General features: G+C 43.2%; 1 protein-coding gene across 2 annotated transcripts in view; it reads right to left on the bottom strand.

Annotated features, from left to right (window-relative positions):
- Positions 1 to 17,407, bottom strand: part of CaMKI (Calcium/calmodulin-dependent protein kinase I) — a 178,224-nt gene extending 160,817 nt beyond the window's left edge. For both annotated transcript variants that reach the window (XM_080265994.1, XM_080265993.1), the window contains exon 1: positions 16,872 to 17,407. In XM_080265994.1, coding sequence (XP_080122120.1) covers positions 16,872 to 16,990 — 119 coding nt within the window. In that variant the 5' untranslated portion in view covers positions 16,991 to 17,407. The remainder of the gene's footprint in view (positions 1 to 16,871) is intronic.
- Positions 17,408 to 17,500: the final 93 nt, after the last annotated feature.

The raw sequence follows: 17,500 nt of genomic DNA on the forward strand, positions 1-17,500 counted from the left end.
ACACATCACAACCACAACACCTCATAACATCACCACATAGCCTAAACCACCTTTATCACAACCATACACCACACCACACCACCACCATTACCACCACAACCTCAACACTCCAACACATTACCTCACACAACATCTTTACCAAAACCGAACCACCACACCACAATCATTACACATTCCACCTTTACCACAACACCATAACACACAACACCACATCACCATCGAAACAACCATAACAGCGCACCAAACACCAAACTATGAAAGACATCGCTATGATAAGGATGAAGGTGATGCTGCTGATCCTGATGACGCTGTTTAATAATGAAAAAAACAACAAAGGCTATGATAATGAAGGTAATCAGGACGATATCAGCGACAAGAATGAAGATAAAACAGGATAACAAAAACAACAACAATAACAATAACAAGTGTGGGCGACGATGGCCAGCTCGCCAGACCTGAGCGGACCAAGCTTTGTCTGCAGCCAGAAGTGAGTTTCGGCACTAGAAGTCATTTCTGTATGGAGGTTCTCCAGTGCAACATTCCACCCAAGAATCATGGCTATAAGCATGTCTATAAGCATTCAAAGTTTCATTCGATACCATCTACCCACTGTGGAGCTAGGGAACTTGAAATTCGCGGAATGGTCCACCAGAGGTACGGTACAACTTCTAGGCGGTGCTGCCAGCAACTGGAAGTGAGTTTCGACACTACTGTAAATGTCATTTTCGTATGGAGGTACTCCAGTGCAACATTCCACCCAAGAATCACGGCCCTGGCTTAATAATCTTCGGAGCCTTAGCATGTCGCGCGTGCATAGTCGTGATTTTAGCCAGGGTATTTTCACCGTTTTCGCATTTGATGACCTTTGATCCCTGACCCGGCCAATGTAGCACATACTGTAGCTGTACTATGGAAAACTGTAGTAGTAGTAGTAAATTTCTATGAGCATGCAAACTTTCATTCAATTCCATCGAGCCGCTGGGGAACTAGGGGGACATTTATGAAAACCGGTACTGGTTGCTAGGGAAGCTGAGGCCAAACTTAGCAGGGCTGCCACTCGAAAACTAGAGGAGAGACGGGAGAAATGGATGGCACACTTCTGCAGAAAACAACCTCAAAATTACGCCTAAAGAAGTCAAAGCTTTCTACGCCCATTAGTAATGCTTCACAGCTCAAAAAGTGGAAAATGCGGAAAAAAAAAAAAAAAAAAAAAAGGCGGGGTTTTGGCCGATGCTAGGTAACGAGTAGTTGCCTAGCGATCAAAACCTTGCGGACACAACAAGGTCATAGGATAGGTTGGTCACTGTGTCCAAGTTTGGTCGGAATCGGTTAGGCTAATTCTGAAAGGTAGAAGTGCGGGTAGAAGTGCCTGCCACAATTAGCCTAAACGAGAATGCAAGAATGCAAGAAAGAAAACGCGACTAACAATATGGGCAGCATGGAGCTGGCCAATCATAATAATACTGGTAATAATAATAATAATAATGATAAAGCAATGTAGTTCATCCTTATCTCAGTCCTTGGGCCAGGCTACGTACCGGACTCTTAAGTAAGACATCCGGTTTGTTATCTGTAAGGGTGTCGGCAATCAAGCCTCCTGTTCGCCCGCTGTCACTAACAAACCACACTTTTTGTAACCCATCAATTACGTCCTCTCTCTCTCTCTCTCTCTCTCTCTAGTTAGGCTATCTCCAAACGATTTAATCCTTCTTAAGAAGAGACATGATGATGATGATGATGATAATGATGATGATAATGATGTCCCACCGCGTCTTGGGACCCCAACTCACAAAACAGTGTCCAGGACCCCCCACCCACAAACAATCACTATGTTGTCTGAAGGATACAGTACCGGTAACTAACGACTGCAGGAGGTACAGGCTAGGTACGGTATTAGGTCAATGCTGTATTCCATTCGGGGCGACCGACAAAACAAAAATCGTAACCAAAATAGGCTAAAGCCAAACCTAGCCCTTAAATAAAAAAGAATACCGGTAATAATAAATGCTAAGAATACTGTTATACACTATAACTGAGTAAATGACAAACGAACCATACAATCACAAACAAAATTTCTTCGACAATACCCTGTCAGCAGTGTGTCCTGTCATCCATACTTCTCATTCTTCCTAAAGCATCAAAGAGTATCCATAGTTCTCAAACTCATTTTTTGTTGTGGGCTTCACACTTCTATCACATAGGCCTAACACTGTTTTGTGTAGCCCAATACCTTTGTTCGCCATAGCCTGCAGAGAAGTGTCGTCGTAGTTTTGATAGTGATAAGCTAATGGTAAAAATACCTTGCTTCTCCAGTCCTAATGGACCCAGGTTCGAATCCCGGCTGGGTCAGGGAACAGTTTAAGGATTTGAATTTCATAAAAAGCAAACATTTCTGATCTACCAGATGACCCGCCGACATGTCGAAAAAACAGCCCGCTAATACCAGTACACCAGTCCTGTATGAGACAGCCCTAGCATGTATTCAATATGGACGGTGGGTGTTAGCGCCGAAGTGGTGGCATGTGGAGATGTAGGAGGACTACTGGGCCCCAAGGAGGACTACTGGGAGTTGGGGATAGGCACTGAAGCCTTTGCCCAAAGTCGGACACGTAATTATTATATATATATATATAGATAGATAGATAGATAGATAGATATAGATATATATATATATATATATATATATATATATAGACAGATAGATATATATCTATATATATATCTATATATATATCTATATCTATCTATCTATATATATCTATCTATCTATCTATCTATCTATCTATATATATATATATATATATATATATACGGTAATGAAGATGACTGCAGGCCGTCAGCGCACGGCAACCTAATCTAACACCTGCACCATTATTTCACACTGTGGCTGTCAAGGTGTCAAGGCCAGAGCACAACGGAAGCCCCTGAAACTTGTTAAGAGTCCTGAAGTTTCTCTCTCAAGTTTCGCTGGCTCTGATGGGGCTTCAAACTGTCCAAAACAAACCCCTTCACTGCCTCTACGCTTTGTCTATATATATGTTACCCAAAGACGATTCCAACTTCTCAGGTGCCCCTCCCTCGTTATGAAGGGGTTTGGAGTGAGTCTAAGAAGGCCTGAAACTTGACAGTATCCCCTCCCCCCACTTCTCCACACACATTACCATTTCTCTTCCCCCTCACTCCTATCTTCCCCTTCCTCTTTCACCACCCTCCTATCTTCCCCCTTTCTCCTTTCCCCTCCCTCCCTCACCCAGACATTACAGCTACCGTGTCATTTTCACCTTATCCTGACCCAGATTTTCGTCCTCTTGCAATATATTTCGCGCAGCTCACTGACAGAAAAAGAAAACAGTACCGGTACAGCTCTACATACTAGTCATAGCACGCTTTCCAGACTTGCACCATATTCTCGTGTTAATCTATTGTTAGAACTCAGCCTTCAAAAAGAAGATATGGCAATTTTAGGCCAAGTTAAAGTAAAAAGAGTATAGCTATCATTCCTCTCCTCTCCTCCCCTCCCCTCCCCTTCCTATCCATCCCATTCCCTACCTCCCCTCTCCAGTCCTCGCTCTCTTCTGTTAATTCTCGACCAGGGTGGGCTCAAGTTCCATACTTACAAACGTTCTTGAACTTAAGGTTGATAAAACATTGCCGATATATACTTCTGCCTTCACTCCTACACCTACCATGCACAATCGAGAGTGATTTCAAAGAGAAAATTACAACTAATGAAACTACCGTAGGCCTATACGGTATATTTCTGATGGCCAACAGGAAACTGCTGTGAAGACTCGTTTATACTGTAAAATGATTAAGATTTTTGTTAAATACTGAGCTACAGCCCTTTCCTCCGTCTTCTCCTCTCTAACCTCATCAATCGCATCCCCTCCCCTCCCCTCATCTCTTTTCCCCTCGCTCCCTATAACTACTTATTCCCCCTTCTCTTATCCCTCTCCTGATCCCCTGATCCTACCCTCCACTCTTAGCCTACATTTCCTCTCCCTTCACCCTTCCTCCTCTCTACTTCCTATCATTCCCGCCGCCCCCCATATTCTCCCTTCTTTCCCCTCCTCTACCTTCTCATCTCCTCTTCCTTGTCCTCCCCTCCCCTCCCCAGCCCCGTGTGCTCTCCTGTTCCACTTTGTTACCCTCCGCACAGCTACCGTACCCCTCCCCCCCCCGACCCCTTTCCATTACGTTCCCATCATTTTCCCCTTCCTATATCTACTCTCCCTCTCCTCCTTCCTCCCGCCCTCCATCTCCCCCTTCCACTAAACCACCCCCAGGAAGGTCTGCATCAAACTTGAGCACAACTTGCCTTCACGCAGCCAAAAGTTTCTTCCTATGCCATACCGTACCGGCACCTGGAGTTATGTAACCTGACTGTGCTCTTTCATCAACTCTCTCAGGCTCCAGTGACTCACTCACATGAATAAAATCATGTGGCACGGGGTGGAATAGGATACTAGAGCTGCTCCGACCATGAGAAGGGTAATGGGACAATAATAACACTCAATTTCCTATGACTCACTCACAACTGAATAAAGTAATGTGGCCGCAGGTGGCACCACAGTAGGTGGAACGGGATACTGAAAGTGTCGCGATTATGACATGGTTATTGACGATACTATCAACACTTTCAGGCTCATATGTTTCACCCTCAACTAATTAAAATCGCCTGAAATTAACTGGACAACCGGAAGAACACCGGAGCTGTCCTGACCATGAAACGACATAGCTATTATATTCTTTTTATTATTCCCCGCCTTTACAAGGCGGAGCGATAATGTTTTTGCTCGTGTGTGTGTGTGTGTGTGTGTGTGTGTGTGTGTGTGTGTGTGTGTGTGTGTGTGTGTGTGTGTGTGTGTGTGTGTGTGTGTGTGTGTAGCTGTTCCCATTATATCTCATGAACGGCTCGATCTATCAACATGAAACCTTCAGGGTATCAAGATATAGCCAAAATCTTGGACAAGTTCGAAAATGGGCAATCGGGGTCAAGGTCAAGGTCACCAAAATGGCTACCAAAAGTCAACTAGTTTTTATCGCCCGTCTTTAGCATCATTATATCTCATGGTCGGCTTCAGATATCAATATAAAACCTTCGATGTATCGTGATATGGCCAAAATCTTGGACTTGGCCAACAGCATATTCTGGCGGGCGATTAACATTCGGCTCCTGAATACTTTTCTTTCATTATTCCTGCAACAGGTGGAAGTTTGTCACGCAGCTTTTGGGAGGACCTATTGTAGTGAAAAGAGGGATTGTGTCTAACTTTACCCCTACAATGGGTTCCTCCTTAATCGGAATAAAATAGTGTGGAGACAGCCAGGATAAAGTAACTACGACATGCATTACCACACAGTATATATAATATCGATCCACTCTTTAGTCGAAGAATTACTAAACTCTTATACAATATTCTGATAAGTCTGTTGGGCCCCAGGTATGGCACCATTATATTCGTTTTAATATAATTTGGTCTAAAATTTCCACCTCTCCTCCTTGATTACTGAGTTATAACAAATAATACTAAAATATGATGCTAGTCACGATGAAGTACTCTCGGTAACAGAATTATGTAGCGCCAAAGTACTGTCCTCTGGCACTGAAGCTACGTGAAATAAGCTGCAAAAATACGAAAAATTTGGGCCAAGTTACGGTGATAGTATTATAGTCTCAAAAGTCGCTGCACATTGTCTCCTAATTTACCGGAAGGATGTGGATCAATTTCTAACACCTTAAAAACGATGACATATTTTGTAGGCAAATGATCCTTGCTTCCACCCGACGATTTTATTAGTTCAAACGAGACGGTAGGAAAAGATAAAGCCTTTCTTAGCTCACTACAATAGGTCTATTCTAAACTGGATAAGTGTTGTCTGAAGGTCTTTATTCTTGCTAGTGACCGACGATTTAATTAATTTTTGGAGAGACTTCTAAACTTGTAGTAAGCAGATGTATGAAACCTTCGTTAATCCATTTCCTACAAGAAGTCTCTCTTAAACTGAAAAAGTCCTGTCCGAAGGTATCAAGAATAAACGCGTAAAATACCCCATCGGACTGAAGGGGTTCGTTCCCGCAATAGTAGGGCATCGTCGCGAAGGAGTGATCAAAGACAGGATGAAGTGCTGCCTCTGCGCCTCCACACCTTCCCCCTTAGCATACGGGTCAGGCTGAAGGATATACGGCTTCCTCATAATCAACACTTCTTCATTACGATTGCACTAATTATATTCTTACTGCTGATGCCAATCGACTTCTATCCACAGGCCGCAGTAAACACGTTCCTTCATAATCAACTCTTTTCACGACATTATCTCAATTATATTATTGCTAACACCCCAAGATTTTATTTACAACACGAGACACACCTTAGCATGTATTCTCGTCGCTTATGGAGGCTCCCAGGCACCACTTCCTCTATCTTTGGATACGGCCGGTTAGTATAAATTTGTACTTTAAGGAAATAAAGATGATGACAGAATGGTTTAAGAACGGTAACAAAGACGACGATAGCAAGATACAATGAGCAAAATAAATCAGTAAGGAAGTGGTGTTTGGGAGCTTCCATACCCACCGGGAATATGGGTCCTTGACTAACACATCCATTATTATATTCTTGCTAATGCCACGCGATTTTGTTCACTGACAATCCTCATTAGTTTTTTATTCCCCATTAATCCCTACGCGGCATACCGGTCAATATATTCTTTCCACCGTAATACCAGACGATTTTATTCTGCTTAAAAACCTTCATTAATAAAAGGGAAAATAAATCTCCATCAGGTCTAACCACTTCACTAAAGTGTCATTATTCTGCTGTATTTCTGCTCTCTCTCTCTCTCTCTCTCTCTCTCTCTCTCTCTCTCTCTCTCTCTCTCTCTCTCTCTCTCTCTCCAATCTCTTTTATCAACTCCGACAAAAGAAAGAAAAATGAAGTACTAACTGGAAGAAAAGGAAAGGAAGGAAGGATGGAAGGAAGGGAAGGGAAGGGAAGAAAGGAAGGGAAAGAAGGAAGGAAGGGAAGAAGGATGAGGGAAGGGAAGAGAGGGGAGGGGATGAGGCATGGGCAGGGGAAGAAGAATAAGGAAAGAGAAAAGAGGGAAGGGGAGGGGAGGAGAGAGGAAGGGAAGGGAAGGGAACAGACGGGAAGAGAAGGGAAGGAAAAGGACGGGAAGGGAAGGGAAAGGACGGGAAGGGAAGGAAAAGGACGGGAAGGGAAGGGAAAGGACGGGAAGGGGTGAAAGAAAGGGGAGAAAGGACGTAAGGGAAGGGGAGAGGAAACGGGCTAAGGGATAAGGAGGTGCAGGGGGATGAAGTATGGAGATGGGCAAGGGGATGAGGAATGGGGTAGGAGGGAGAGGAGACACTGGGATTTGAGGGAAGGGGAGGAGAGGGGAGGGGGTGAGGGGAGAAAGACCAGGACAAAAGGCACGACAATGGACTCTCCCCTCAGCCGTTAGTAAGTAGATGAACTCACAGGGAAAGAAGGAGGGGGAGGGAAGAAAATACAAAGTGGGAGGGAGAGGGACGGAAAGAAAGAATGGGAGCGGGGGAGAAGGGAGGGAAGGGTAGAAAGCAGAGATGAGGAGGGGAAGGAAGGAAGAGTGGGAGGGAGAGATGTGGAGGAAGAGGGAGAAGGAAGGAAGGGGGAAAAAGAGGAGGAAGGAAAGGAAGAGGAAAAGGAGGCTGAGGAGAGGTTGAGGGAATGATAACAGGAAAGTGGGTAAATAGAGGTAGGGAGGGGAAGTGAGGGAAGGGGAGGGGAGAAAGCGTGGAAAGGGAAGGGAAGGACGAAAGGGAGGGGAAGGGAAACAGACAGGAGAGGGGAGAGAACACACTACTGTATGGGGGAGGGATACGAGGGGGCAGGAAGGCGATTAATAATGAGGGGAAGTGAAAGTAGGGTAAAGGAAAAAGCAGGCTGTCTATGGTGGAGGAGAAGAGAGTGGAGGAAAGAGAGGGGAAGAGAATGGAGGAATGAGTGGGAAAGTGGAAGAAAATGAGGAGAAGACAGTGAAAGTGAGGAGAAGAGAATGAAGGAAAGAGTGCGTGAGCGAGGGAGAAAATGAAGGAAAGGGGGGAGGTAATTTGAGGAAACTATAACCAGTCTCTTAAACCCAGTGAAATCTTAATAAGGTAGTGACTATCAATGGTTCATTTACATCATCTTTTACAACCCTTCCAAACTTAGCAGACTTTAAATACATAACCTGACGCCTTTTTAATTTTCAATAATCGCCCGACAAATTTATTCAGCCTAATCCTAGAGACCATTTCCTTTTTTTTTTTTTTTTTCCTCTCTGTCTCTAGACGATTTTACTTCTGAGAAACAACTCACATTAAAGAGGTTAAAAAAAGTCGACATTTAATTTCTGTGCTATGAAAGCTCTCTCCAAAAGTCAATAAAATCGTCTTTTTAGTTGCGAGAATAAAATGTAAAAATACGTCGGTGAATGTAGGGGATTAAAGGGTGACCTGGCGTGGTACGGGTTAGAAACTATAAACTCCGGTGACCCTTTCAATCTACAGGGAGTCTCTCTCTCTCTCTCTCTCTCTCTCTCGTTTTATTCTTGCTATCACCCACAGATTAAATTCACCTTTGGAGAAACCTTTTCTACTGATGGAATTTAAAGGGGACTATAAGGTACCACATCAGTCCCAGAAGCTTCTCGTAAGTAAAAAAAAAAAAAAATCGTCTGGAAGCAGCATGAATATAAAACCCATAGAAGCCATGACGATTTTTACCGTATATCAATTCTGACCAACACCAGACGATTTTATTTAAGAAAAGAACTTTCGAACTGAAGGAGAGAGCTTAGTGGCAGTAGAGAGGAGCGAAGAGGAAATAGGGGAAAGTTGAGAATCTAAGAAGAGGAAAATGGGAAAGAGGAGAAGGTCGAAGGGGAGGGAGTGTGGGGAGGGGGGGTTGAGGTACGACAGGGACAGACGATGAAAACCAGGAGAGTACAAAGGAAAAGGGACACAGGGAGGGATAGTGTGTGTGGAGGAGTAGAGGGGGTAAGGGAGGGTGAGGAGAGGACAGGAAAAAGGAGAGAGAGTGGAGGAGAAGAGGAGGTAAGGGAGGAAGAGGAGAGGAAAGGAAAGGATAAAGGAAAGTGGAGGGGTCTATTAGAGTAGTCTCTCTCTTTAGCACCCATTACGAGACCACTTCAAAGAAAATGAAGTGTGGTGGGGATGACAGGAGGGGGAAGGGGAGTTTTTCCAGGAAGAAAGGGAGTTGTGTGTGTGAGAGAGAAGTGAGTGGCACTGGAGAGAGAGAGAGAGAGAGAGAGAGAGAGAGAGAGAGAGAGAGAGAGAGAGAGAGCATGTAAGTACCGGGTATACTCGTATACCGTAGAAACACTGGGCACAAAACAGTAGAAAGCACCCAACCATAAAAACGACGCTTAGGAATTAACCATGTGAAGTCAGTTTATACCAATTACATACGGTACATTTACGAATAACACCACAACCTAGAGAGAGATCCATTCCAGACATATAGGCAATACTTTCAATGGTCACTATAACATTTTGGAACTAAAGTCTGACTATATAGTGTATCCTTTGTGTGTGTGTGTGTGTGTGTGTGTGTGTGTGTGTGTGTGTGTGTGAATGACTGTGCCCCCTTTTCACTAGGCATGCTGTTGGTAGCTCATTCGTTTCTATGTTTCGATTTCTTTGTCTCTAGAGTTTACCTTACAAGGACTTTTATGTGGAAATAAGGGGTGGTGGTGGTGGTGGTGGTGTGATTATGTTAATGATGATGACGATTTTAGCGTAGTTATTTCCTTCTAATCAGCTACGGTACCGTACATTATTGATAATCACTTCTTCAAATGTAAGCCTATAAGTACAGAGAACAAGGAATGTGTCAAAGCTTAAGACAGCGATACTCTAAACAGTTCTGGATCCTAACTAATCAAGTTTAAGCCTCAAAAATCAACCTGTTGTCCTGTTAGGTGGCAGATATAAAAATCGTCTTGTATAAATCTTCAGCTGGAGAATTTGGTGGGTGGGGAGGAGCTTTCCGTCTCCGGCTACGATCTTTCTCATAATATATACCTATAATACGGTGTCTCATGAGGATCACAGATACAGTGACTATCTATCTATCAGTGTGTCTGTCTATCTACCAAACTTTTTACCATTCTCACTTGCCCTTGAGTACCATTAGCCTATGTAAGCAAGAGACTGAACCTCAACCACTAGTGCGATGTACAGGAACACACCGACACGAGCGCCATAATCCACCAGATCACCAGGCGTCACTTGGTTGTATGGATACCATTCAATGTGGTACACTGTTTCCTGGGGTACGGTACAGGAAATTATATGGCCTGTCACCCAGTGCAGTCACCTGAAGGCGGTACATTACATGGACTGTGAGGATGGTGGCGTTCCCCACCTACCATCTACCGTATAGTACTTTAAACTTTTTACCTCAAAGGAAGTAAATAATTAAGAAACAAGTCTATAAGAAACAAGTCCATAACTAACAGTAAAATAATATTGAAAGATATCGCAGACACAGGCTAATGTAAATACCGAAATAACTGTGTGACCAACAGCTACTAAGTCATCACACGGTGTATCTGTGTGTGTGTGTGTGTGTGTGTGTGTGTGTGTGTGTGTGTGTGTGTGTGTGTGTGTGTGTGTGTGTGTGTGTGTGTGAGAGAGAGAGAGAGAGAGAGAGAGAGAGAGAGAGAGAGAGAGAGAGAGAGAGAGAGAGAACTTGTAAGAGTAATGTAATGAGGTTAGATAATTACCAAGCAGGTAAGTAAGTAAATCCCAACATAAGTAGGCAGTATATACCCTGTAGTTAAGTAGATTGCGTCGGGAAGCGGGGGGAGGGGAGTTTAATCCTATCTAATTGAAGAGACCGTAAGTAGGCAGGCGGGTGGGATGAGCGTTTAAGTAGGAAGGTAGCTACGTAGGAAGGCAGGTAACCATGAGGGCACGTACACTACGAGGTAGACAGGCAGGTAGGCTGGTATGTACCTTAATATGAATGCAGATACAAGTACCGGGTATGTATGTATGTCCGGCATGCATGCATGTATGTATGTAGGCTATGTATGTAACTTACTGAGGTGGGTAGGTACTGTAGGTACCGGCATCATTTTTTTGGGGGGAGGTAGGCTTGGTAAGTAGGAAGCCATGTTTGGGGAGAGGTAGCCTAGGTAGGTAGGAAGCCATGCTTTGGGGGAGGTAGGTACGTAGGAGGGCATCTTTTAGGGGAGGTGGGTATGTAAGCAGACACGTTTTGGGGCAGTACGTCATGTAATCAGGATATATATATATTTTTTTTAAGCAGAACGCACGTTTTCTGGGATGCAGACTTAATAGGATTTTTTCGGGTAATCCCTATACGGCCGGCTATACAAAACTCTTTTCCCTTTTCATGGTGGCAAAATATAAATAAAAATACTTATGTATACCGCACGCCGCTCTCATATCTAATATACTATAATTCTAGCAGTGTGACTGTCTGTGTAACACTGCCCAAAATGGAAAAAGGAATGCAACGAAACATGGCAGGGTGGTTCCCGCTGGGTCACAGATTGACCCATTTCAGTTTCATGTCGACTGGAATTCTCAAAAGGGTGTTCTAGACCCTAATACCTGTCCCCATTAGTTTTACCTTAGGCGAAACGCGTCGAACGGGGGTTGTCCTCCGTCGAGGCAACTAATTGTCGATTCTGAGCAACATTGGGTGCGGTTGAAAAGCGGCCCTCTTTTGAACAGTCAAATATTACACAAAATTAGGTCTTCCTCAACAAAATGTGTATTACTGGTATCGCTACAAAACTCTGCGTGCAAAGGTTCATAAACTATTCCAAGCAGATGCATAGTTTTAGAGCCAGTCGAGTGTAGCCAATGTGAAACAACTCCAGGCGAGCTTAGAAAAAACATGAATCGCTGAAAACTTGCCATCTTCAAAGCACAATTATGGTATGACACATCAGGTTTAGCCTAATTATACGAATATAATTTGGCACGGTTGTTACCAATGCTACGTTGCGCATTCGGCTCTGTAGAGATTCCCCATACATCAAGCCATTCTGCCACAGTTACGAGATGACTGAAACCGAAAACGTGTATTGTAGCTAGTTATACGTGATTGAAATTCAAGGGATAACCCGAGAGCTCTCCGCCGGAGCATGTGTGCAGTGGCCCAGTAAGGCCGGGAAGCACTTGTATAGTCTATATACTTGTTGTCTTAAGACGAATGTATCAAATGTGGCTATGAGCAAACGGCTGTAGCATGTACGAGGACTGCTGGACCTGGGGGAACGGGCTATCAAGAGGGAACGAGTTATCAAGTCTATGCCCGGAGGAGGAATGCAAAAATAATAATAATAACAATAACAGCACAAACAACTACACTACAGAAGTTACCGAACCTAATAGAAAGCATAAGAATCTATCCACCCTAAACAGGTGCATAAGCAATCACAATATCAACAGATGCCTGGGCTATCACAACACCACTCCTTCATCAATAACCAAGTCAATCATCACGCTGCACCATCACCAAACCCTTCGAACACATAATGCTCTTTCAAGTCAGATTAACACAACGGGATTCCGTCCCCAAATAATTGCATAATCCGCTCTGCCCGGTAGAGTGAAGACGACGCAGCGCCTGCACCTTCATCCTGCATGTTAAGAATATCTGATACATTGGGTGTCATATATATATATATTACCACAATGAGATACACTGTGTTACGTTCGGATAAATCTCGTAGGTGATGATGACGGTCACTTACGGCTCTTCTGTCCACATACCTAAAGTACGGCACCGTACGTCATATCGGAACCATCAGACAATTTTGTAGGTAATGATATGTTTTTTTTTACTATAAACTGACCCATATATCCGACCTTTCGCAGCTTCTTTCACATACGTCAATGGAGAAACATGACAATACTAAGACTACATCCTTTCCACAGAACTTTTTTGTGAAACATAATATTTTAGTATACTGTAATCTATTTTTGAGACTCAACATTAAAGACGGAGAAATGGTAGATCTGAGTAAAAGCTGTACCGGTATGGCTACATATAAGGTTCTTCCGTCCACCAAATCTAACAATATGTACGTCACACACGAAAACAACCTGACAGGCTACGATGTGCTACGTCTGTACGATTATTAGATAACAGTTAGAGTTCACAGCTACATACGGTAATGCTCTTCTGTCCAACTAAATCAAACGTTAGTTACGGTACTTGATTACCACAATCAGATATGCTGTGACACATTCGGACAACTCTGTAGGTAATACTGATAGCTACACATGGCTCTTCTGCCCACTAAGCATAAGCTTAACACAAGTCTCACATTAGCACAATCAGATACGCTGTGTTAGGCTCCCACAAGTAGCCTAATACTGGCAGCTACGTAGGCCTACGGCTGTTCTGTCCATATATCTAAAATATGGTATATAATTCACACATCGGGACACTCGTGTTCGCCGTGTTATGTTCGGCTCACTTTGTAGGTATCGTAATGAGTAGCATTCTTCTTGGCTGACCAGACTTTGCATCACTATTTCCTTATCGATTTACTGTTGATGGCAACTTCAGCCTGCAATCCACTGGGTTCGCATTCAGATGTGTATGAGGCAACAACAACAACAACTAATAATAATAATAATAATAATAATATAGCTTAATAATGTATTGTTACAGGTTCTTAGCTATAAATTCCACATGAGGATATTCAAGTAGCTATTTAGGATGATTTCAGTCGCTAAGGAGGTGCTACATACGAAATTTCCTGTGGTAACGAGATTATGACAATATATTACGGCGATAGCTAAATTTATGACTTGTTAACCCCCTTCATTCAGATGACGTACCGGTACCGTATTTTTCATTTTATTCACGCGACGGTACAAAAGACCATTTTTATATACAGTACCATTCGAACTGTAGGGATTTTAAGTAGTCCTACCTGGTTCCTTCCCAAACCGAATAGCCTAAAATCGTCTGGTTGGAGTTGCTGGTCAACCTGTCTGTCTAGCCTATCAGACCCATCAACCACAGGCAGGCAACCGTCCATGCGGGGCAGTTCCGTGCAGCGAACTGACGTTCCCTTACGAGGAACTGTGGAGGTTTGGTTCCTGGGTGGATGCCGCATTTGCGTCTCTCCACCCAGGTAACAGGGGCACCATAGTACAGTAGGCTCTGCTTCTCCCCACGATCTGGTTATATGGTTACCACCTGGCGTTGCAAATGGTTTCCTGGGTTACAGAAGCCATTCGACTTCGCACTCAGTGAAGCGCCACATAAATTGGAAAGAAGAGTCCTAAAAAGTGACAGGAAGGAAAAGGAGTAGGGAGAGAGGAGAGTGCACAGAGAAATGATATAAGGAAGAAACAGACAGCATTAGCTACATCAAGTGGCTGATGACTGCCACCACTTACCACTTTTGGTTGAAGCATAATTTATTTATTATACCGGCAGCTATAAATTTTGCAAGAAAGATAACAAAAAAAAAGTGTTCTAGGGCTGAAGAGATAAATCCTAGCGCGGCGCAGTAAGTCTCAACTTATCCCCTTGTATCCGGTGACGTAGGTGAGTTTACTCTTCCTACCTGCAAACGATTTTATTCAGATTGGGAATGATCTCTCGTAGTGAAAAGATTAATGAAGGTTATAATATTACGGTCTTCATCAACCTTTTCAATAAACATGGTCTCTTCTAAGTTGAATAAAATCGTCTGAATTACCGCAGCAAGTCTGTAACCTTTCACTACAACGATATCTTTTACATATATATTATTCTTGCTATCTCCTGATGATCTTCCTCTCTTCGAGCATATCTCAAACACTGAAGGTGTTAGAATATCCAACTCCTTCACTATGAAATATCTCCCCAGGTGGTTTTTATATATATATATATATATATATATATATATATATATATATATATATATATATATATATATAGAACATCATCCGAACCTTCCTTCCCACCTTAGGGCAGGGTGAGGAGTAGCAATCTCAAGACAGCCCAAATTTGCCCAGTCCAATAGGCCATGCTTCCATTCGCTCACCGTTCAAGTCCCACGAATCCTGGCTCTATCTGATACAGGTACGCCAAAAACATTCACCAAGTTCTGTAGCTTCATATAAACGTATCCGATAGAGTCAACCCGGACGCTGTCACGTTAAAACGTGCCAAATCCCTGATCATGTGCTTCTCCTCGCAATTTTCATCCAGCCAGCTTGATCTCTTGTCAGTCCCATAGCCTCACCGACTTCCAAACCTCTCTTCCTCATACACTCATCCACCATATCCCCCCACCTTCTCCTTGGTCTACCTCGCCTCATCCCTCCTTCAAATTCGCTCAGATATACCTTTTTCACCACTCTATTGTTATCCATTCTCTCCACATGACCAAACCATCTCAGTACACTCGCTTCGACTCCGGTGTACACACTCTTTCTCACTGCACATCTTTCACGAATCACATTATTTCGTATCCTATCCACTCTCTGTACTCCACATACATTCCTCAGCAGTGCCATCTCTACTGCTCTCACTCTTTTCATTTTCATGCCACAGCATAGTTAGAAAAATAAGAAAAACAAACTGTAACAATAAGAAGTTAAGTGGTAAGGTCTTTTTGCTGCTTAAACTAAAGCATATATTACAGATTCCATCCGATATCAATGGTTTGCACAAGTACCATATGAGAGAATACAAAGGTTTTAGAGAAAATCAGTCACCAAGATGCGTGCGGGATCTCCGGAACAAACAAGAACGCGGGTCCAACATAACTGAATTATGAGAGGCCATATTTCAAGTGGCTTCGACTATTTCGTAACACGTATTCCTTACCTATTTATTCTGCACATTACCCTTCAACACAACTGCGCATTGTGGATGCAAATTATATATCGATATTCAAATTATATGAATGTAACACGATGCAAAGGTGCAATATGAAAAACAACTCGCTAAGGCAGAAATGTTACGTAGTTCCACATGCCATCCTCAGTATGGCCCACGGTCCAGTAACACGCACTTCCCACACAACAATCGATGCGTTGTGTAGCTATTAATTAATCAGTGGCCAATAAATGGTCGGTCTTCACATTCTTGCTGTCATCGTGCTCTTTATAAATTATTCAAATAGCTACATATTCATATTTTGCAAGGTAGGGAAGCATGACGCTCTGAATGTAATGACGAAATGCAGGAGTATTAACAATCCACATAAATAGCATAATAACCAATAATAATGAAAAAGGTAAATAGTATATTAAATTAGAGTATGAGTACCACATAACTATATAATAAATCAGAAGTAGCCTAGTAATCAAAGGCAATAAACGAAATATGGAGCGAAATACGGATCGCAATGAAACAATTAGCTACCGGGACAACGATAAAGGCGTAAACTGTCAGATACGGTACAGAATGCAATTACGAACGATTCATCAGTGACAAGAGGCAATAATGGAATATGTACGTACGTTGTTTTGAGAGAGAGAGAGAGAGAGAGAGAGAGAGAGGGAAGGAGGGAGGGAGAGAGTGTGTGTGTATGTGTAACAAACACATGCAAAAATCCCATTAAAGAATCAGCAGCCTATGTGGCTACTTCGGCTCCTAACATGTCAATCATCTCCAGCAGAACATGACTACAGAAGCAAAATGCTTAGGTAACCATATTCATTACAAAATCAGTCCGAAACAGGAGACAAAATGATGATAGCTGCTTACGTTCCCTACACTGAATTAAAAGTCCAAAAATCCATCACGACATGCAGCGACAGACGATAATTTCTGTATCAGGCATTTCGAGTAACAAAAGACTAAAGGGAAAACTCTTGCTACGATACTTACGTTCCCAACAGGTCCTTGAGAATGTACTTGTCTTCAACTGACGGCATTTTCACTCCTTCGTCTTTATCCTTCTTGGTGGCTTTCTTTGCTGTCTCTTTCTTGGATCCAAACAGAGGCATGACCCCCTACCACAACCACACCGACCGCCTCTCTCTACCACAATATCTTTTTTTTAAGTTATCGCACCGTGATTTTTCTTTTTTTTTTTCAGTGGGAAGGCTAGCGTGACTTATTTTCCATGTGCACGATGATTTTTAGGATGTGTGGATGGGTATTTCTAGGTTTTGGCTAATGCTTGACCTTGCTCTCTCTCACTCTCTCTCTTCCAGCTCGCTCTCTTTCTTACCACCTCCTGCTCTTCTATCTCTCTCACTTCCAGCGCTCGTCTTTCTCTCTCTGCCACCTCCTGCTGCTCTCTCCTTTTTTTCTGTTCCACACTTACACAACCTTGGGCGATTCCCCAGTTCAGCCAAATCAGGGAAAAACACGGACTAGCGAAAAGGGAAACATGATTGGAGGGCGGGACTGGAACGACGTACCCTCACCCACGGCTGCTAGATGAGCACTGAGCGGCTGGTCTTGCGCGATGCTGTCCTCCCCCACCCGCCCTGCGCACGCTCATACGCTCA

Source organism: Coenobita brevimanus, chromosome 18, assembly GCF_032717465.1.
Source record: "Coenobita brevimanus isolate Jiangsu-jjx chromosome 18, ASM3271746v2, whole genome shotgun sequence".
NCBI classification, from domain to species: domain Eukaryota; kingdom Metazoa; phylum Arthropoda; class Malacostraca; order Decapoda; family Coenobitidae; genus Coenobita; species Coenobita brevimanus.